The sequence below is a fragment of the Conger conger genome, chromosome 17 (genome assembly GCF_963514075.1).
Source record: "Conger conger chromosome 17, fConCon1.1, whole genome shotgun sequence".
Lineage (NCBI taxonomy): Eukaryota > Metazoa > Chordata > Actinopteri > Anguilliformes > Congridae > Conger > Conger conger.
In genome coordinates this window covers 21,465,522-21,488,913 of record NC_083776.1, presented here as the reverse complement: position 1 = coordinate 21,488,913, position 23,392 = coordinate 21,465,522, and the positions used below count along the sequence as shown (strand labels likewise).

The 23,392-nt window shown below is 42.6% G+C and overlaps 1 protein-coding gene across 4 annotated transcripts in view; it reads left to right on the top strand.

The window, feature by feature from the left end:
* The first annotated feature begins 4,426 nt into the window (after positions 1 to 4,426).
* LOC133116432 (activin receptor type-1-like) overlaps positions 4,427 to 23,392 on the top strand; it is a 32,188-nt gene continuing 13,222 nt past the window's right edge. The window contains exons 1-3 of one of the 4 annotated variants that reach the window (XM_061225946.1): positions 4,427 to 4,788; positions 21,272 to 21,345; positions 22,735 to 22,983. In XM_061225946.1, coding sequence (XP_061081930.1) covers positions 21,294 to 21,345; positions 22,735 to 22,983 — 301 coding nt within the window. In that variant the 5' untranslated portion in view covers positions 4,427 to 4,788; positions 21,272 to 21,293. Of the gene's footprint in view, positions 4,789 to 11,748; positions 11,783 to 11,910; positions 11,982 to 21,271; positions 21,346 to 22,731; positions 22,984 to 23,392 lie in introns of those variants that run through there. The other 3 variants (XM_061225943.1, XM_061225944.1, XM_061225945.1) reach the window with 3 other exon arrangements.

Sequence of the window (23,392 nt, the reverse complement as noted above, 5' to 3'; positions counted from 1 at the left end):
GTATTTGCGATTGTATTATATCATATTTACACATGCTGAAATGTAATTTCAATAATGCTGAAATTCAATATACGGTTTATTATGTACCACTTTATAAAAGGGCATATGGATGCCCAAATGTCCCTGGCTCTACTTTTAAATGTACACATTATATCTACCCTTGGATTTCCAGGTCAGAATAACAAAGCCTTATACATACTGTATTTTAATGGATTCAATTGGAAATATGTACAAGAAAACTAAATGAAATGCAATAATGAAAATCTGCTTCATTTACGAGCTGCACTTAACAGGAAATGCAATATTAATCAGGCAAAAACCTTGTACTTCTGCATTGTTTCAAGTATAGATACTGTATGGACAATCTGTTCAAGGAAACAAGAGAGGATGGCCTTAGGGCGCAAAGAATTTGATTTACAACGGTTCAAAAGCACTGACAACAAAAACTTAAAATCAACCTTTGAGCTAGTAATGTCATGGCAAGATATATTTTTATCAGTGAGTTTCAAAAGGAAAGGAGGCCTTCTGATACAGGTATGACAGAGCTAGACATGACCCAACTGTGTGCACGCGTGTGTGTGTGCGTGTGTGTGTGTGTGTGTGTGTATGCTATTATAGAGGTGTAGTTTTGTGAGCATAGTCACCAAAGGAAATATTCAAAGCAAGTGTGTGATCAATACTTGAATTTGAAAGTTTTGACATTTGGTACTGAAAAGTGTCTCATAATCTTGGACTATTTAAGTGCATTCACAATATCGGAAACCATAGATAACACAAATTTAAAACATTCGAGGAAGTGAAGGCATAAGAATGTATAGCTAAAATGGATATCTCTAAGAAAAACATTCTTAACACATGCAAAACTGAGCAGCACTACGGGCATATTTTCCCACAGTGGATTGCCATTTCACCTCCATGATGACATTCATTTTAATTCAACACAATTAATTCACACACTAGTAACATACTGAAAATAAAGCTATTTGTATTTACAGGACAATAAATTGAGTGCCTGCATCAGTATAGTGTGTTGTTGGTGACTACATAACATTTGAATATTTACGCAGGGATACGCAACAGCAAAATAAACATGTAAGTTCATCAACAACATTATTTAAATTAGATCGCCATCTACTGGAGAACCTTTGCCAGTGCGTGTCTCCAAACGAACTTCTTTAAAATCATTTTTTATTCCTCATTTCCATTAATCAAACAAGATCTTCTGCAGTTTTCAGTTAAATGTTAAGCACATTTTCCATCGTTAAGGCTGCTTTTTTATCATCCTAGAATTCCCCTGTATTTCTAATTTTCTCATTTGAAGAGGCCAGCTAATTGACTAGTATATGTACACTCAGTGACCACTTTATTATGTTAACTTTTATTTTGGAAATCTTGAGAAAACTTAGCAGCTTACTTATTTAAGTGAAGCATACTGTTGCGAATCCAAGGCATAGCAGTAGATCTGCTGGAAGCAGGTCAAGAGAAACTAGGGTTCAGTTATTGACGACTCTGAACATTTCCTGTCTGATTTCTCCTGGGGTAACAAAATTTGCATTATTTTGCAGCAGCCATTAGTTTTGCAACCCAGACAACTACTGTATCAACAACTGCATATTTTTTCAACTAAATTAGCTAAAAGCAAACACTTCATGCTCAGAATTCCAACTCCACAATAAATTGGGGAAATAAGATTTCAATATTATAATTAAAAGGTATCTCCAACGGATCCAATTTGTTGTAATTTAAGCACATTATTTCTGAAAGCGATAGGAGTCAAATTATTTGCACCTCTAACAATTTTTGTAAATTAAAGCAAGCAAAATTAAATTGGCAATTAAAGTTGACTTAATTTCGTTATTCTCAGACTGAAGGAACTATATTATGTCGTTACATCATTTCCTGTTTCACTAAAACCAGGTGTCTGGAGTTTGCCAAACATCATTTGAATGATGACTGGAACAGAGTGCTATGGTCAAATGAGACTGAAATTGAATGTTTGGCCCACAGACACCATTCACATGCATGGCAGCAAAAGAGGAATACCTCCTAGATAGAAACATTGCATACCTACTGTCATGGAGGAGAGGTCATTGATGTTTTCGATATATTTTGCTGCCAGTGGTCCTAGGGTATTTAAAAATCAATGGCACAATGAATTAGAGTACCATGAAATGTAGGCAGCTTCTGGTTGCTTCTGCTAGAAATGCTGAGGCTTTGTCATTGGTTGATTTTATAGCAGGACAATGACTCCGCACATACATCACATTCCACACAGGAATGGTGAAGTGAAAACAACAACCATGGAATCTCATAGCTAGCAGCCTTACCACCATGCGCCCTGCTCCTGCTGAACGGCTGAAGTAGGGGTGGGCTTGGTTACTACATGGATGGGAGACCTCCGGGGAAAATTAAGTTGCTGCTGGAAGTGGTGATGGTAAGCCAGTAGGGGGTGGTCTTCCCTCCAGTCAAATTACACCCAATCCCTAGTGCAGTGATGGAGATGCTGTCTTTTGGATGAGATGTTAAACTATGAATAAGTGGTGTTGGTGAGCCAGTAGAGGGTGGTCTTCCCTCTGGTCAAATTACCCCCCATGCCCCAGTGCAGTAATGGGGACACTGTGCAGTAGGAGATGCTATCTTTTGGATGAGATGTTATACCATGAAGAAATGGTCAAAAAGTGTGTTCTCTCACCTTATCAAAAATTACAGGAAATACTTGTGGCTCTCGACTTTGCCAGGGGTGGTTGCACAAAGAATTAACCCAGGGGTGCCAATAATTGTGAAAGCTGTTTTTTGGGGAAAAATTTTGGTTGAATTCGGTTGATTCCATTGAATCATTAATAAAGCACAGTAGATGTTGAAAAATAAAGTTTGTCAATCACTGTATTATTTTTTTGTGCATATTTATCAGTGGTGCCTATAATTCTGGACCATCCAAGGCATTACTGTTCTGTTGTTGTTATGTACAGAGCCAATAGCATCATCAATTAGTGGTGCAAGTGATCCCAAGATGTTTAATCTCAATGACCCTTTCAATGACTACCTCAATATAATAATTCAATGTTCTCACATTTATACAATGTCTTCTATTACAGTACATGAAAGTATTTATTAATGCTGATGTCTTTATATCAAGTTCTCGCCTTTATATAATGTCCTTATACGGTATATTATAACAGATATGGGGCGATGTAGTATAGTACAAAAAGTTTTATGTGCAATGACGTAGTTACAGTATTCATTGTCAGCACTACCACATTGCACAAGATATACTGTATCTTGCTTAAGATGTGACCAAAATGTAGCTTTTTGGGCAGGCACACCAGTGGTAGGTCATCAATAGGAGTTAGCGCACCGTAAAAGCAGTGCCATACGCATAGTGATAATACGGCAGCAGATGATAAATGCCAGGGGGTTGTTTGGCACCTATGGATACTGCCACTTTTAAAGTAAAGGGAATTATACACTCCAGCAAGCAAGACATTTGCATGGAGATGTCATGTGCCAAAAAGGTCGCGTCAGCTTTTGTTCCCTTCAAGAATAAGTGCTACACACTTTGACAATGAATATATTAACACACATTCTAAACTGGCTTATTTTTCATTTTCATTTATTTTCATTCAGGAATATGTTGAAAATGCTGCATGCAGGAAGATATCAGAACAGAAGCAATAAGCTTAAATGTCCACGCAGGAGATCATTGCTAAACTTTGACTGCTAAAACTGTTCGCAGTCAAACCGGGGCCATTGACTATGAGTTGGAGTAGCCTACTACCCTTATTATTAATAATGCAAATAGATAGAAATAGAATAGAAAGTTAATCTTCTATATGTGGTAGCTACATTAAGCTGATATGTTTAATTTGTATCTGAGGAAAGATTAATTTGCCAAGTAGAAACAACAAACAGTAGGCTCAGCGTGTGCAGCGTTGTATCTATTTGTTTCACTTGTACGGAGTATATTTACAACTTAATATGTAGGTCACTTAAGGGTTCTAATTTAAGCAAACGAAATTGAACACGATTGTATATATAGCCTAATAATGGATAATGGATTATCAAGTCACAAAACAGGCCTGCGTCGGCCTGATGTAATATTGTTATATGTTGACCCTTAGGTAGGCTAGTCTGTATTCGGCTATCGTCGCATTACAGCCAAGTTAAAAAAAATGAAAACGATTCATCGCACCCCCGGCGCATCGTGGCCTATTATTTTTATTATTTTATATTGTCAGTATAGCCAGGTTATGATCATACACGGTTACGATCCAACATTACGTGCTTTTCTATCAACAGTATTGCCACTATCGATATGACGGACTGGAATGTAATTATAAAACGCGACGCCTTGGTTATCTACTGAATTTCGCATCATTCTATCCAGCATTAACCGTGGCCCCAGGTGGCTGGTGTGGGAATAGGCTCAAAGGAAATGATGTGGTAATGGTCTTCTAATTACATTGAGGTGCAAGGCAACTTCCTTCTGCAGGGTATGCTGCACTACCGCTCCGGCATCGAGGAAAGTTTCCTAGCTCTTCTAACGTAGATGAAGTTAAAGAAGGGTATTCAACACAGTCCTTTGGATTATGATGGTCGTTTTAAGTTGTAAAAGTTTATGGAAGAAAACAACGACGGGCGATGTCGACTGAAATTGGAAGCTTGTGTTTCAAGAGATCGAGCAAAAATACAGTCTCCTGGTTCCAGACAGATGACTCGATAGCCTACCCTGGAAAGTAGCCTACATATTTGTCCGTCCGAAAGCACTTCATTAATTTGTTCTCGATAAAGGTAAGTTATGTGGTATTTTGCATGCATCTGTCTACTGTCGTACATCGCGTACGCCACGTAGCTAACTAGCGAGCTGCCAGACTTTTTTTGCTTGTTTTGTTTCGTATCCGATTAGAACATGTTGTTTCCCTATTCGTGAATCAAACGTCTTTTGGGAGTAATTGTGGGCGTTATGGGGTTGTATGTAGTTTCGGCATAGTTCATAAAATAAAAATAAGCCTGCGTTTAAGGTCTTTCTTTGGAGAATTTGGATTCATAGCTACAACGCAACAAAAGGGTGAAATTTGTTACGGGTGCACTGCTCCCCAGATCTCAGTTTTGCCTGTCAGCCATGTAGCTATACTTGCCTCTAAATGGTAAACAGTTTCTATTTTATAAATAGCCTATTGCATACACGCGCTTTAAATATCTGAGGAATGAAGATGTGTAAAGTGAAATATGAAATTGTAAAACACTCATTTCGTGGCGTTTTTCTGTTTGTCGCCACAGTCTGCAGACCCCTTGCCGCAAAATCGAGGGCAATTGACACTTTGTTAGGGCGTCTTTTGTTATGTAGAACTCGTTGAGAGCATGGCTCACACTTGACGGTGTTGGTTCCATCTATCCCATGCTGAGCTCTACACATAACAAAGGGCAACGTAGCAAACTGCCCCCAACTCATAAAAACCGTTAATGAAATTATCAGGAAAAATCAGATGCGTTCGAAGGGGCATTCAGTTTAATCAAGGTGTCTGATGCCTTTTGAGATTGGATGATTAGCTTGTTACAGTCGCACTGCAAAACATGCAAGTTATTTTGAACGAGTTTTTTTAGCCTATATTCTGAAGACTGCTTAAAAAATAAGTTTTCTGTGCTTGGTGCGTCTCTTGGCGTGTGTGGGAGATTACCTATGCAACACAATATTTGCTTCTATTTTAGATTACATCGTAAAATCCACGCTAGGCATTGAAATGCCTGAAGAAATGGTCACATTCTTGTGGGCTACCACCCACTTCACGGAGATTAGAGCATTGGCTGTCATGTGAATAAATCATAGTTTTAGAATCATTTATTCTAAATGTACTCTAGATTGTCTCCCTGATGATTGAACAGCCCTAAATTATAAACATTTAAAAATGGGTAAAGCAAATATCTACTTTAACAGTATACTCTTCACCATGGACAATGAATATGCATAAATATGAGAGTACATTTAGGTTATATACTGTATGTTAGGGTGTTAGAAAAGCATCAGGTTTTCAGGTCAACATCAGACATAGCCTAGCAGTTAAGGAATGGCACAATCAATTATTTGTCAATTGTGAGCCTATATCTTCTATTTTTCAAATAATGGAGTTTAGCATTGCATCTTTAACTTCTCTTATCCAGTACAAGTTAGTTTTTTTTAGTTTTTATTTGCTTCAGCATAGGATACTAGTTTGTTGCTTTCCCCCCCCCCCACTTATCCTTATCCAGGGAGACTTACATAGCTTGCGTTCCATAAATGAAGCTAGATCCTGTGATAATTAGGAGCCCTTTGGGCACAGTACATTACCAGTGGATTCACAATCAGTGTCAAACCTGGACACAACTCTTTCACAAGCAGAGAACGACTGACACAACACTTCAGCTGTTATGATTTGATGATGGCAGGCCTATTCATTTCAGAAACGTGATGCAAAAGACGGCAGGAGCGATGACACAGGATGGTTATAAGACTTTATTAACTGAAAATAGTACAGTGGTCAGGACAAAGGTATGGTGAGATCACCTTGGTGAGCTGAAGTAGGCATGCCTCACAAAGGCTGGGAGACGGCAAAGTTATGCAGACAACTATTTTATTGACCTAACAGTGCAGTCATGTGTATTGTAGGCTGAACCGTGTCCACAGTGTGGCCAGTTAGGAGTGATTAATGGTGATCACTGCATTGGTGGGCAGTAGACCCTGAATACCTGGGCAATGTTACTGCACCATCAATAAGGGAAATCCACTGAAATTCCTGCTGTATAAATCCACTTATGTAGATTATGGGCAATGTGTAATCTGTGCATGTTGCCCTGGGGCACTGTGAATGAGTTGGGGGATCTGCGGAGCATCTCTGGGGGGGAGCAGATGTCTGGTCCTGCGGTGAGGTCATCCTCATGTCTCACTGTGGAGGCCAGACAAGCTCACTGACTCATGTCCTGAAGTCCCCTGATAGCAGATAGCATTGTGTTTGTTAGTGCCAGTTGAGTTATGGTCCAGACTGCCCATCACTTGACATCATTGTCTAACAGTCCTCCACTTGACAACATGATATGGTTTCAAGAAAGATATGACTCAATCATCTCAGATAAATAACCTGGGGATTTTGGCCACTGTGTAGTAGATGGTTCTGACAGGAAAAGTGGACAGTGTGTGGAGGACTTCTTGAAGACATTGCTGTTGTACGGACTGGAATTATATCTGGGATGTCTTGTGATGTGGCAGAATTTAGGCTATGTGCTAATAGTCTAAAATTGACATGTCCATAGACGAGCCTGGTCTAGATGCGGTTCAGCAAAGCAGTATGTGTTCTTAAACTGCATATACTGTTTGCCTGTCTCAGAAGCCATGATGTTTGCATTTGTCCTGTGCATTACTCCCCAGCCTCCCATTCCAGATAGGCAGAATGAATGAAAAAGCTTTTGTCAATCAGTCGTTGCCTTCATTCAGCCGAAGCCATTTTAAAGAGCTGGTGCCAGACATTTGCTTTGAATGGGTGTTATCTACACTATGTACAGTCTCGTGACCTATGTAAATATTAGGCAATGCATGTTATAGCAGTGACATCAATGTCATTTTAGAAAGTTTAGTTATAAATGGAATATGTTCACTGTGGCATAAATAAAGTCCCTCTAGAATTCAGTTGTAATTAAAATGTATAAATATTAAATATCAGATAAAAATATATTATTTAATTTAATATTTTGCTGCATTTTTCCAATGGGAAAAACATGCCTTGAATGTTGTGGAGACACATCTGAGTGCTGGGATTTGTTAAAACAAGTCTGCCTAAAGCAGGGAATACATTAAGCTGATAGCTGCCGTTACAAACCAATAATGGCTCGTCAGCACTGGTCAGGAGTGATCTGTCCTAACTGACAAAGTATTCACACTGCCCCAATCCCCTCCTCATTTGCATCTATGTGCGTTCTTTGCCTCAGCGAGTGCAAGATGTCATGTATCCTATAGTGCATGTTTTGGGTTCGAAGGGAGTCCCACCTCTATTTAATCTCATTCTCAGGGAATTGAAAATATACATGTTAAGCCCAATTCAAAGGGACTGTTGATGTGGTTCTGTGGATAAGAGCGTCTGCCAAATACCAATAATGATGTGGTCCACAGGAAGCACAACACAAAAAGCTCTGCTTGAGATTTGTTTATCCTCACTTATCCTCCTGGACACATGCAAAACAGTAGGCCATCAGCAGTGCTCAAAGTGGAGGGGGGGGGGGGGGGGGATAAGTGTCGGTATTCATTTGAGCAAAATCCAGAAAGTGCCAGTACTTTCAATCTTTCAGCCAAACTAATGTTGCAAAGACTGTTCTGTTGCAGCTGCCAAAATTGACAGAAATATACTGTTGGGTCAAGGAAGTTGTTTAACAAGTCAGTTAACAAGAGGTAGCCCAAATATAGCTACAGTTTTACAAGCTGTTTGTAAATCACATATGTTTAGAATTCTGAATTTCACAGATGTAGCAGGAGGCTACAGAACAGCTTGATGTTGAAGTGAAATATCAGAAGTGAATTGTGAGACTCTGGACTGCATATATTTTTTCAAGTGAATACTAAAATGAGTGTCAACAGTGCCCTAAATCTACATGTCTGTTGACATGTTGCTGCAAGTCTCTGAACAGTCCTCAAATCCTTTACTGGACTAGATTTAATCTCTCACATGACTAGGTTTCCATGGAGAATAATGAAAGACTTCACCTGAGAATATATGACGAAACAATGCTGAAAGATGCATTTTGCATCTCTTTCATCAGGTTTCTTCTCTATAGGTGACAAGCCTTAAAAGTTTGGTCTTGTCCTGAGTCCTAGCCACACATCCTTGGAATTTGTTAATGTTGGTGATAATTGAGTGTTTTTCTTAGTTGAGGCAAATCCAAATAAAGAAAACATACAGAATCAACCAGGGTGCCAATAAGTCTGGACAACCGACTTGGCCTGACCCCAGGGGCAGAGGACGTTCTTTAGATCTAGTTTATTGCTTGCTTTGGTTAGGTTGCCAAAGGAAATGGCAGTGGACATAATGGAATAATAATAGTTAATAATTAATAATTTGCTAAACCTGTGCACTTCTGTATGTAGTTGCCTGTACACAATGAGACAGTTGATAGACGAGATGATAACAGTGCTAACAATTCCTTCCTGGTCTTAACCTGATGTACTTTTGTGAAAATGTGAATTTACGGTTCTCAGTGCTGTCAGCATGCTGTTGAGAAGTGGGGTATTTTGCTTAATACTGGGGAATAAGCCCACCTTGTCTGGGAATTTATACGTAAGCCCTTTCTTCCCTTCTGACGGCGAGTCTTCCTCTCCCATGCATTTCAGAATTTGGTGAAAAATGTCAGCAGTTGTGCTCAAATCTGCCCACCATGCTGCTGAGTTCTGGCCATCTGGTCCTGGTGCTTTCTGCCCTTGTTTATTTGTTGCCTTTTGGATTTCTGTCTTCCCGTTGGTTATGAGGTTTATTTTAAGATCTCCTTTGGACCCATTTACCGCTCCAAAACTGGCTGAGTCTGCACAGGATTTCAGTGAAGTGTTCATCTGCTGTCCACATTCAAGTACTAGTCATTCCTGTGTGCTTCTCATCGGCCCTTCATATCATGTTGCTGATTCCACTTCAGCTATAAAACGCTTAATAAAACACCATCTCTCCTTAGGTATCACAGACTACTTTATTCAGCATTTTACTTCATTCAGATTAAGTACTTCCTCAAAGCCACAGCCTCCCTGCTGGTTTACTTAATTGTCTAAATTAGGTCTTGAAGCTGCTCCACCTTAAGGTCTTGTTCTGTGGTCCAAAATTGAAGTGTCCAAATATAATGACTCTCGCGTACAAGGTTTAGATGTGATGGATGTCCTAAACCTGTTCCATGGTTAAAGTTTTAAAGTCATCTTTCACTTGGTTTTGGTTTTGGTTTTGGTATTGGTTTTGATGGTTTTCTCCTAACCGTGGTTTAGCAGCAGCCTTGTTTTACCTACCAGCAATTGGACCACTCCAGTGTGTGCATCTTTACTCTGATGTGGGGATGTGGCTCTGTTTTGTACCAGTTAGCCTATTTGGTGTGGGGTGGACAAGTCTTTGAGACAAGTGTTTCCAGTTTGCGTGGAAATGCTGGTGGGAGAATTAGTCTATTCTCGTCTTATTTAGTGGAATGATTTCAATAGAGGAAGCTAAGCATAGATGCATCCCACCCAATCTGCTTACACAAGGTCTTGCCTGGACTGAAAGCCTTGCAGGCTAGCATATATTCAAAACACAAATTCGTTTTTAGAAGTAAAACGTTTGAAATGTAAATGTTTTATTTATGTTTTTTTTTTGTTATGCAGAGGACATAAGGACAGATGTTTTCTTTACACACTTTCATCTGTGTACCAATGTGATCAGAACTGCACCCTATGTATGTCCAAATACTGAAGCAGCATACATAGCATACAGATGGGGTATGCATCCTCTTACAAAGATCATGTGACGAGACCTATATTATTTGGCAACCTGTATCACCAGGCCGGAACCACCACTGGGTGGTTTCTGACACTTGCTCCCATTCGCCTATACTGTAGTCTATACAGAACTGTGCACTCGCAGTCCAAGGCAGCTCTTTAAAGTGAACACAGTGCCACAGGCAGTGGAAAATAATATCACCTTAAAATCCCTGTGGGGCAGAAGTTTCACCCTGTTTTTCTGCACTTTCTCTTTCAAAAATGGAAATTGCATCAACACGGACTTCTGTGTAAATATTCATCAGCTAGTATGGGTGGGTGTGTGTTTGAAAGCTTGGAAGAAGTAAAAAGTCCCAGAAAAACAAGGTGGCATTCAGTTCACTTTTGACTTGAAGACTACATGCGCTTAGTCACCATCCCTTAACAAAGATAAAGGTGTTTTTTTACTTTTTTACTTGACTGTGTTCTGTTAAATTTGCTGCTAGCTTGGTCTATGCGGAAGGACGCATCTCTGAATGATAAGCATTTGAGGTAGCTTACTGTGCAAGTTAATATTACAATACAATATTAATTTGTATTTGTTATGTTTCTGTGAAGTTTTATTGTTCTATTACTATTTTGTACAGCTATTTAGAATAAATGTATTGGTTAATAAATGATCTTTATTGCTAACACATCAGAGAAATCTAGCACAGAATAGCACACTCCTCCATGCAGATGTAACCAGGGCTGTAACCATTTAAGCCCTTCCTGTAACAGCCAAAGATCCAGACTGGTTTTTGGGAAGGCGTCATGAAGAGTTGTTGGTAACAGACATGATGCTCAGTCATTTTGTAGGCTGTACAGCCCAGGCGGGAGGTGACTTTGTATGTGAACGTAGGCACTTAGCAATTCAGGTGGCTAGGAACTTAAATATCAATTAACATACTAGTAATACTAACTTACTAACTAATTTGTTGATTCCATATGCCTCAGAAGCTGTTTCAAATGTTATATTTTTGCAGCTTCCATTTGGTAGTGTGCAATGAGGTGTATAATATGCGTTTTTAAAAGACAGGAAGGCAAGTGGAGATATGAAGAGGGGAAGGAGGGGGGGGCACAAGACGGCAAGACAGCAATCATTTCCCCCAGCATGGTAATTTGGCTGTCAGAAAGCCCTGGCAGTATGGGCTGAACAATGGAGGAGCAGAGGGAGAGGGACTCTCTGGCTCAGAGCTCCCACTGGAGGATCAGATTACAGAGTGTGTCATTAAAGACAGACTGCGCCCAGCAGAGAGACCCGGGGCTGCAAGTCTGAGCAGGACTCTGGAGCTCAGACGGGTAGGTGCCTCACTGCACTGGGGAGGGAATACGAAGGGTGTGTGTGTGTCTGTTTGCGCATGCGTGTGTGTGCGTCTGCGTGCGTGTGTACGGGACTCGTCAGAGCCTTCAGCGACGGAGCAGAAGTGTCTTTAAGGATCCGTCAGTCTCCCAGCTTGGGGCCGCTGAATGCGTGTGTGGTGCCGTGAGCCGGGCTGGAGTAAGTTGTGCTTTTAGTCTCCCTGTGTGGACGGGCACTGCAGCAGGAGACTGCGGGCTGCTCAGGCCAGGCTGCATAGGATCACCGTGTGGGGGACACTTTGCTTCACTCTTCTCTTCTCCTTTGCTCTGTTATGGTTCCTCTTGCTGTAGTTCTGCCATTTTAATAGGCTTTAATAACTAGCAAAGTCTTGTTCAGGTAAAACACATTTTTCAATGGGGATGAAGTCCATTACCTGGGCTTGTTTGGCTCTTGCAGGCCAGCTCATTACATAGCATTACAGTTATTTAGCCGATACTTTTATCGAAAGCGACTTTACACGAACCAGGGGCAAATCGCCCCTGGAGCAATGTGGGGTTAAGGGCCTTGCTCAAGGGCCCAACAGCAGCACAGGTTTCATTACGGCTACACCAGGGCTTGAACCACCGACATTCCAGGTCCCAGTAAAGCACCTTAGGTTCAGTATTAGACAGGATGTGGGACACTGGGGACCCCGTGCTGACTGGTCTGTGCTACACTGCCGTCTCTGATCCTGGCCGCTGCTGGAGTGTATCGATTCTCTGTGCAGACGCGGGACGAAGACAGACGGTTTTAAACGCCCGAGTCGGCCGTCTGTGCTGCTGCAGGACTGCAGTGTGGCTGGCTCCACTCTCCCGTTCCTGACTCCGCTCTGGAGACCGTCTGCAATACAAATTTTATGAGCTCTTTACTGGCCTCTCTGCTCTTATCACCCGGCAGCAAGAGCAGAAGTTATTGCTGCTCTCACTGTCTGTCTGCACCGGCTGTTCCTTCAGTACTTTCCATTTTTTTTTTAAATGGGACGTGTGTGAGGACTGTGCCAGCTGGGGAGATTGCTTGTGTGGTGTAGTGCTCTCTGGTCTCTCAGGTCTGCTGGAGAAAATGGCCGCTTTAGTTTTTTGTCCCCACAACACTACAGTAATGTGAAAAGTTCCTTAGATTTTTGGTGATTTTTGGGCACATTTGCGGTCGGACACAGGTCTCTCCGGCTCTGTTCGGCGAAGGTTTGACATGTCTGACGTCAAAGCACACATCTGGAATCGACTTCGAACTTCCTCTCAGTCCATCAGCCACACTGATTTCAGCAGTGTCAATAGCAAATGACTGGCTTGTGAGCGTTGACATTTTACATACCGCAAAAAGTTTAATCAATACGCTATGGACTGCTGTCAATGTTATTGATTAAAGTTACTTGAAAGATAAATGTAGCTTGTAACTGGAGTAATGGCACAGTTGTGTAGATTAATTAGAATGAAAGATTGCATGCTGCAGAAGGCTTGTTAAAGATGCAACCGATTTAAATTGCAATCTCAACAGTATTTCAAAGCTGTTCAAATAACAACAATGTACATAGCAAGCTCACTCTAAACTACATTTCCCATCACACACCTCAACAGCTCACAATCCTGGTAGAACTTGCTTAGTACATACTCTATTACTGTGCTTTTACTTACGAGGCTCTAATGGCTGCTACATCTGTGTTTCCAACTAAATGTAATGCAAAAGAGTGATTTGTTCGGGAATATTAATACAGATATAGGCTAATCATCTGCTGGTGTTTTTACGAGCTGCGGTCAGCAATGGTTGCTCCTTCAAGAGAACTATATAGGGTCCGTTCAATCAAACTTTTGTTTTGCAGTTTTAGTGCAATGTGCAATTTTAGCTGTTGCTGTTGTATATTTTGATGGTGTTATTGAAAATGTTTTTAATGGACAGCTACCAGAACGGAACATATCAGAGCAGATTGTCTAGTTGCAAGAGACAAAACCTGACAGAGAGGTTTCTTTTTCTTTTCAGTAATCTTATGCATTTGTGTGTGCTTATTGTGAACATATTAGGGAAAAATACTGCATAACATGTTTTTTTTTCTATTGTTTTTCTATTGTTTGGAAATCAGTACAATCTAGGCTATCAGAAAATTAAAAAACCAACAGATGCAGATAATGAGCAGTGGAGTATGAGAAACGCCTTTGAAACTTGGAACAGCCCTGCAATGAGTGCTACTGTAAATGCTCACAGTTGTACACGATTTAGCCTTAGTATGCAATTACAAGTGTCCTTCTTTATTTCTGAGCACAGTGTTAAAAACCCATAGTATGCTAACAAGGATTCTACTGGCTGTCCATGGCTGATAATGTTAAAAGGCAATGCAGTTTCACTCTCATCAATCTTCATCTGGAATGGATAGTGAGTAATAGTTTAGTCCAACAATATCGTCAAAGACAAGATTGCTCTTATCAGAATGACAGAAAAAGAGCATTATGTAGTCTTCAGTAACAGGATATTCAACTGTAGGAGCCAGGGTAAAAGTGGACTGTGTGTGTGTGTGTGTGTGTGTGTGTGTGTGTGAATGAGTAAGCAAATGTGTCGGCTGACATGGGGGTGGTGGGGGTGTACTGTGTGAACAGATAATGCTGTTAAGTTCTCTCAAACCTGAAGCTGTTTCAGCTACAAGCAAGTGGTATCAAACTATGAGATGACTCAACTACAAGATCAACTATCAGTGAATTAGTAATATAATGTGCTTATCGCTTAATAAAAATCCATAACTTCAATTATTTTTCATCAGCATTTGTGTCTAAAAACATTTAATTCGTCATATAATGTTTCTTGCCCCAAGCTCAAGGAATACAGAATTGAAGGAGTTTTTGCACTAAAGTGCAGTGTGAGAGAGTTTGAGACGCAGTGAAATCCAGATCCCTGATAAAATTGCAGTTGTTTCAGAAAGGTAGTTGTGCGTAACCTCTTCCTGGGAGTGTACTTTAGGTACAGCTTAATCTCTCTGCATTCCACACTCTGCTGCGAGGAGTAGGGGGTGCAGCCTTCAAAGTCTTCTTTGTTTTGCGAGGACCCATGGTGGATGAATAGATTGGCTATTTACTTTCGCCGTGATGTATTTTGAATTTAAGAGGGCGAGGGGGTTGGGCGGGGGGAGTTCTGTCAACATAAGATCGCAGCGGCTGGATTCTAGATGAGAAAATATTTTGGTATTGTGCAACCGACTGTATTCTGCTAGCTTCCTGTTATTTTTCCTTTATTGTTCTCTGAACAGCTCATGTGGTCAGTTTTAATGTGAGTTGGGTCCAGACACAGTGACTGTTCCGACTTACCCCTGTGCTGCGGCACGGTGTCAGATGTTCGGGGCCCGCTGGCTGTAGACACTCTCGCTGGATCCCCAAAACAGCCCTGCTGCACCGGTACTGGAAAGAACATAGAACATTTAATCCTCACTTTAATCCAGCAGAATAAATATAGCTACTTATTGCCTTATAATTTCAGGCACTGAATGTAGCCAGTTGCCTTACCCATATAAAAGGATTCACATATGTAGCCTAAAGGATAGAGAAACTGCTCGTTCTGCCCCTGGGAGTGTTCCAGGCTTCATGTTGCACAGGCTGAGACGCCGGGCAGCATTTGCCTCACATTTATGACAGTAAAACCCATGAGCACTAGACCCAAGAGCTCTCCTATCTGCATACACCATCTTGTGATGCTGTCAGACATTTTGGGAAGATGCTGCGATTTAGCAAACAATTGAATTTTATATTTTGTTCAATAAAAATAATTATATGGAAGCATAATACGGCTAATATAGTGTTAGTTTCTTTCAGAATTATTAATTGCTCAGGGTCATTTCAGCTTTAACGTCAATTTAAAATGTAGCGTACACCTGCAAAGAGTTTTCTGTAGCGTCCAGAGCGTTTATATTTCGTGATTCTTTGCATTTAGATTTTGATCTGTCTCTCAGTAGTTGGTGCTGCCAATTATTGTGCGTATTCTTTGGGAATGACTGAATATGAAGGCACGCACCATGTGAGTTTGATTACAATATAGTCGATACGATTATTTTAAGCTAGCTAGTGAAATTTGGTGTGAATTACTGTTTCTACCTTCCCGTGGTCTACCTGCTATTTTAAATTTTCTGAATTGTTTTCTCTTTACACCTGTGAGAGCTACTGGTAGTTGAAAGAATCTTTTCTGATGAAACAGGAGGTGTGAGTGGATACAGGGACCTTTGGGATGATACTCTTTATCGTGAAGGATTCAGGATTGTAATGAAAATACCCACTGAATTTACATTTTAACAGGACTAGTCTGTTAATATGCCATCAATTTCTAGTACTCTATATGTGGCTTGCCATACAGCTGCACTTGATATACACCAACTGAGCACTTTCTTAGGAACACCAGCACACCTACTTATTCATACGATTACCTAATCAGTCAATTGTGTAGCAGCAGTGCAATGCATACAATAATGCAACGGGTCAGGAGCTTCAGTTGGTCAAAGCTGAAGGTGACAGTAACGCAAATAACCACGTTACAGCAATAGTAGAGCATCTCTGAACACACAATGCATCAAACCTCTTAAATGGATAGGCTACAGCAGCAGAAGACTTAAGTCAAAAAAATAAGTGAAATACATTATTAAGAGAGAGAGAGATAGATTGAATGCCTCGCATTGTGAAAGTGGGGGGCTGCAGAATGAAGTAAAGGTAATGACGCTCTGTCTCTGTAATCTGGCTGAATTGTTTGGGCCCAGTACAAGGGACCATAGATTTCAACTGGTTAATGTGTGTTTTCATAGACTTAAAAAATAAACCTGTGTGATTATGGCAGCCTCTAATTATTGTCTAGCATGCCATAATTAACGTGGCTGAGCCTGTGTGTCTTAAAGTTGTTTTTGTGTATCGGTCTACAGTATGTGGTGTTCTCTGTAATGTCTTGTGTGCTGTGTTTTGTGCAGTACGTTAGACTATCAGTTTTCATGCATAGAATTAAATGAACTTATGTTCAAGCAAAGCTTAAGGGGAAGTAGAAAAAATGAAAATAAAAATATGATTTTATACTTTATAGTTTGACTTCTCTGTGGTTGGACTGGGGTAAGACTTCAGGGCTGAAGCTGTAATCTAACTGTTAATGCACATACCAAGTTTCATAACTTTATACCGAACGGGTTGGGAATTATTAGCATTTTTGTAATTCAGTCCAATTTTGACATAACCAACAGAAAAGTAATAACTGTATAAAGGAATTTCGGTTAAGCTAAAATGCCAAATTCTGTGCCAATTTGGCAATTTTTGTTGAAGCATTTTCATAAAGTGTTTTCATAAAAATCCAATATGGTCGACTCAATGGGTACTTGAAGCAGATTTTTTTTCCTCATGAGGAGAGGGGCCTGTACACCAAATTCAGGGAGAAAAATATAATTGTATATTAATAATGCAAAAAAAAAAGGCGGCATGCCTGCTGACTTCATGGGAGACATTTGTGGGGAGAAGGTGGCGGGGGGGCTGTGACGTCAGGCACAGTTTGAACATTTAGGGCCAAGAGTGAGTCTGGAAGCTGGACATTTTTCAGGAGGAGGAGGGGGAGAGGGAGGGGGGGGGGGGGGGGTGGTACTGGCCGACTGCCCATTTTCTTTCTGTGGGTTGCCCAGCATCTCGGCTGCCTGCGCCATAGCAACCCTCAACCGCCAGCTCAGACAGAGATTACACCTCGCTGCCCGATGACTCAGCTTGGAGAGGATCTGGATGAAAGCTGAACGCACGCCTCCATCTGGGAGCTTCTGATCCGCAGCCTACTCACCGCTGCAGCTCTTGAGTGGGTTATGAGGGCCACGATGATTGCAAAATGGGTCAAGTTTGTTCATCGCAAGTAAATGTCTGAATTTTAACAGATACGCACCAATTGTGGCATTATTTAAATGTAGCGTGTGACGCCATTTAAATAATTGTGTAACCCGGCCACTGGAACATCAGAGAGCTGTCGTTAATCCACTCAGAATCGTCAGAACAAATGATGTTTTGTAAAGCAGCCAGCCTGGTATTTTGTTCTACAGACTCTATGCGGGTCTACGTCTGTGTCAGATGGCTTTGGGGCAGTCAGTCAGTTCCAAACTGTGATGGGTTGAGGGAGGGGCAATAGAAAGAAAATATGAAATTAAAGATTCTCTGGCATCTTCTGGCAAAATGTTTAATGTGTGGGTCTCCTCATTTCTATGTAAATGGAGCACATCCCTTTTAAAATGGAGATGTCGGTTTGTCCTGGACATGAAAGGAGGGGGATTTGCGCTCTGCGGTAAGATTCTGTCCTGAGGTGCTTTTGGAGTAGTGCCCCAGCGCCACGGGATCGTCTCTGGCGAGAACGGCGCCTAGCGCACAAAGCCACCTCCCTCGTCCTGCCCGACTCCTACGATTCGGCCACCTTTCGTCTGCGTCCAATTCAGCCGCTTTGGAAAGCACTTCGTCAAAGACGCGCCTCCGTCAAGCTCCCCGCTATGGTGCTTTGTCTGCGACTCTGCGTTTTATAAGGGTCGCTTTTTAAAATAGTTTTTATGTCCTCCTCCTTCTCCTTTGTCGATCTCCTCGTCTGGCTGACTTGTGCGAGGGCGATACCAGACGCAGCCGCCAGCATCCAGAGTGAGAATGGCGATCGGCGGGATGAACCTCCTGACCTTGGTGTGTGTGGAGGGGCAGCCCTGGCTGAATTTCAGGGCTGCACTTCAGTGCCAGAGAGTCCAGTGTGGGCAGAGAGGCTCCAGAACCTCGGTCCTCTGCGAACATGTTCACCACATATTCGCTGCCCTCGCTTGTCTCTTCCAAGCTATTTGTTTTGTTTGCTCTTTTGTCTGTTTGGCAGATGGCTCTTACAGGCTTATCGTGCACTCACTCAGCCGTTGAAAAGGGCACGTTTTGTTTCTGGCATCAATTATCAGACAAGGTATAAAATAATTGTGAAAATGTTGCTGCTACTGCACTATTACAGTGAGCATTCACGAGTAGAGGTTAATGTTGAACGGTGAATTGAATCCTGGTTTTAGGCCCATCAGATTGGATGTGCAGTTTTTAAATGTTTCTTTGTTTGTTACTAGGCGGTCACATTTCATATTCATTACTGCAGCGGAAACTCGAAGCCAAACCCACCCAGTGTCTTCTCGGGGGAGGGAGGATTACAGTCAGAATGGTGCCAGGGCTGTTTGTGTGTATTTCACATGAGAGTATCGGTTTACCGATAGATCCAATGTGGGATTAGGTCATGGTGGTTATTGAACTTGCTTTTAAGGACACAATTCTTTGTAATTGTTATTCTTCTCAAAAGCAAACACTGGCCCTGAGCTTTCATCCACGCTAAATAAACACTGAGACAAGTTCTGCAAATCCACCCACTCAAAACGGACAACCAGAATATAAAACTCTGAATAAATTTTCAGCTTGTGGTCTCTTCAAATCTCGGAATATCAGACCTTGGCATTCAGGAGTCGAAGAATGGTAGCTTGTGTGTAAAAGCGGGAGGTATAGGTGTGAATGGGTTTGACTCCGATCCCTTTTGTACAATTTTAGCATTTTAACTGGCGCTGGAATAATTGTTCTTGATCAATTTTATGTTGACTGTACTCCATCAACTGTGCTGAAAATTCCTTTCAGGGTAATCGCCAACAAGTATCTTCATGAATCCTTTTAACACCTGACTATAAATCTGTTAGCAAATTACAAGAGAACATAGTCACACATGCAAATGAGAAACTTCATTACTTGGTTAGAATTTCTTAATATTACATAATTTAATATTGCATTGATTGTTCAGATTCACAGAGTCAGGTCTAATTTTAGGTAATGGATAACCAAGTGGTTCTAGCCACTCTTGGAAACGCTTGTGTTGAAGCTTCTGTGAAACGGTTCACGGATTATTGAACTACGATGACATCCCAATTATGGCCTGTGGTGAAACGTGGAACTGTGGAAGATGTATTTAGCTTCTTTGAGGTCAGAGTGTAAAGGGTCACATATCCTTAGCTTCAGAGACGGGTGAGACGGGAACAGATACTAGGCAAGGACACTATATGGCTTTTGGAAACTGTTATGGCTCTGTTTTACTCCGGGTGACCTACCGCCCGTCTTGAGTTTGGTGTGTCCCTGTATGTATCGATGTCTTCTTTTCTGTGGTTCTCGCTGTTGTTCTTGAGGTGGTTCTTCAAGAAACATTTTCTGAAAAATATGCTGATCGCTGGCACATTTCTATTTATTTATCGGGGCTTAGCACTGGAGCAAATGTGATGTTGGGGAATTATTTCAGATGTTGCGGATCAAAACGACAGATCGGACTCATTCTGCCATCGGAGCGGTTAACCTGGCAGCAGTTGGGCACGAGTTTGCTCTGTAACCGCAGCGGCCTCCCGACAGCTGTTACGGGGGCTAAACTGTGGTTAGAACCATACTGTGCCCTGGATTTATTCCCCCCCTCAGTGCGAGAGAGTCTCTCACTGTCTGCCCCGTCGCCGGCCCCCCTCTCCCCCCCAGCTCTGGCTTGGAGACGGTGATTATCTCTGCGCTCCAGCCTGGGTTATGTGCTTATTGAAAGAGCAGCATGCAGTCTGCACACAAGCGGCCGGTGGCTATGCGTGGCGCTAATGCTAACAGGCTAACGCTTGGCAGTTAATCATTTATGTCTGGTGGCGGGCGCTAGAGCCCAGGGAGATGTCGGGCTCTCCTTCAGCAGGCTAGCCGCGCTGTCGGGATAGCGGTGAATGCTAAGCGTGTCGGGGAGCGTGTCGGGGAAATGCAGTCGCTGGGAGCGAGAGTGTCCGGCCGTGTTCCAGCCCGGCAGCCGAACCGTGTCAGATAGTGTCGGCGTCTGCGCGTGTTTTACAGGAGGCCTGAGTGTGTCGCTGCCATTAGTAAATGTTTCAGGCTCAGTGTTTTGGCTGAAGTGGTATGAAAGGGTAAGACTTCCCATTTTAATTCCTGTCTGGGCTCCGCATACCTCCGCCCTGCTGTGCTCCCTTCTCCTCCTCCTCCTCTGTCCCTCTCTCCTCCTGTGTCGATCCGCTCCCCTCTGCTGCCAATCGGGCCGTGTTTCTCAGACTCTCTGGCAGCCAATAGGATAGCGGCAGTCTCCCCACCGCTTGCCACTCAACTCCTTGTTGCCAGGACAACAGGAAGGCATGAGACCCACTTTGCTTCAGCGTTTTTAAACTTGATGTTGACTCTGCTGACAACAAGGAAAGCTCATTTTTTCCCCCTGTTTATGAAATTCCCTTTTGCTACACTTTCACCTCTGAATTAACGCTCCTTCTCTGTCTGCTTCTGCTTACCGAGGACTACTTGATAACATGGCTCAGTAGCTGCCGTTCTGCTTGGTGTATTCATAGCTAACCTGTAGTCTTATGTTCATCACTGCTGCACACAGTATGCTTGGTGTTTTTGGGTCTTCTACTCTGCACAATGGTTACAGCATTATCACCCGTGGCTCTCTTGTGTTCTGTGTTTCAGATCTACAGCATCAGATGGCATTATGATTCTCCCGGTCTTAATAGTGCTGGTCTCCCCCTCTTTTTGTATGCAAGGTAAGGTTGGCCTGACACCCCTCTGAAATAATCCCGGCTTTCACTTGCACGCTCCCCCAAGAGCGGGGCTGCCTGACCCTGTTCCTGGAGATTTATCGGCCTGTAGGTTTCCACCTCAACCATAATTTGACACACCTCATTCAGCTAATTCGCGATTTAGCTGGATGACGTGTGCTTTGTTTGGGTTGGAGTGAAAACCTATCGGACTTTAGGGAACAGGTTTGGGCAGCCCTTCTCAAGAGCCTCTCTTTCTCTCTCTAGGTCTCTCTCTCTCTCTCTCTCTCTCTCTCTCACACACACACACACACACACACACACTCTTACACACAGGCTGTTTGTTTAGAGAGAAGTCGTTTGACTGGCTGACATCCGCATGCTAAGTGCATACTTTGGCACTTTCCTGGTGGGTCTCTGGCAGCTGCACAGATTGCAGAGACAGCTCACAGTAGCTCAGCAACTGAGTGTTAGTTAGGAGCCCACCTCTCACTTTCCCACAGGCCAGACTAGGACAGGCATCTTAACCTGACTGCCAGCTTCTCCCGTTTAATACTGTTAGCAGCTAAGTGAACAACACACATTATCAATGCATCAAAGGCCAGTGGTATTTTGTGATAGTTTCTTAAAAGCTGTTGCTATAAGTTAGAGCATGTCTGGCACTCAGCCAGAATGCATCAGACCTCTTCCAAAAATACGCCAGTGGTGTGTAAATGGTGCGTTTGTGCGGCTGGTGAAGCTTGCAGGCTGTAGTCATGGTGTAGCACCATGGCCACCACTCCCACCACAAATACATCCAGCACCTCCCACCACAAATACATCCAGCACCTCCCACCACAAATACATCTAGCACCTCCCACCACAAATACATCCAGCACCTCCCACCACAAATACATCCAGCGCCTCCCACCACAAATACATCCAGCACCTCCCACCACAAATACATCCAGCACCTCCCACCACAAATACATCCAGCACCTCCCACCACAAATACATCCAGCACCTCCCACCACAAATACATCCAGCACCTCCCACCACAAACACATCCAGGACCTCCCACCACAAATACATCCAGCTGGTCCAGGGGTGGAGTGTCTGTCTTACCCTCCTGCAGTTTTGACAGTTATGATGTTCTGGTATGAAAATGACTTCTAATCAGATTTTAGGGACCATGTGTGTTTTACAGGGGGCAGGGGGCTGTTCTTCATCTTCATCCTCCAGTGTATTTTATACATGCATATACTGTATTTTATATCTTCTAGTCTACATAAATTGAAGTATTGAATAAACTGAGTGTGACAGAGAGCTACTATGGTCTATATTGTTTAAGTCCATTGGTGTAACTTTGCTATGTGGTCATGAGTGAAAGTATTAATGTGTGTGTCCCTACAGCAGATAAAGCAGCAGTGCTTGGCACGGAGGAATTTGAGTGCGTGTGTGAGGGTGGGTCTTGCGGTGACGGTCCGCGGTGCTCCGGGCTCCAGTGCTACGCCTCCCTGTCCGTCCAGAACGGGACCTCCCAGCTCCAGAAGGGCTGTGGAGGGGCTGACGCCTGCAGAGGACCCCCCCTGCCCAACCTGACCCTGCAGTGCTGCCAGGGGCCCCTGTGTAACATGAACATCACCATGGAGACGGTGGTCAGAGGTGAAGTCCGTTTCTGTTTGAGCCGTTTTGCCCCTTAGCGCATCGGGCTTCAGATGAACAGCTAACTCCAAGCACACAGTTAAACATCCACGTAGTCCTACTGGCCAACTGTCATGGAAAAATGTTCTTCTTTTACAGGGCTCAGCAGTAATGCCATTTTATGAGAATTTGCTCCAGAAAATTGATGTGTGCTAACTGGAAAGGTAATTCAGGATGCATTGGTGTGCTCCTAAATGATTCCACTTTGGAACATGTTAGCCTAGAGCAGCAATCATCAAGTCTGGCCCTGGTTTTCTTTTCTCCCAGATAATTAGCTGAAAAATCACTGCTACTGATAGGCCAGACTGTCTTCACACCTGATTCCCAGGTAAAGGGAGGGTGGAGAACCAGCAGTTCTTGGCCCTGGAGG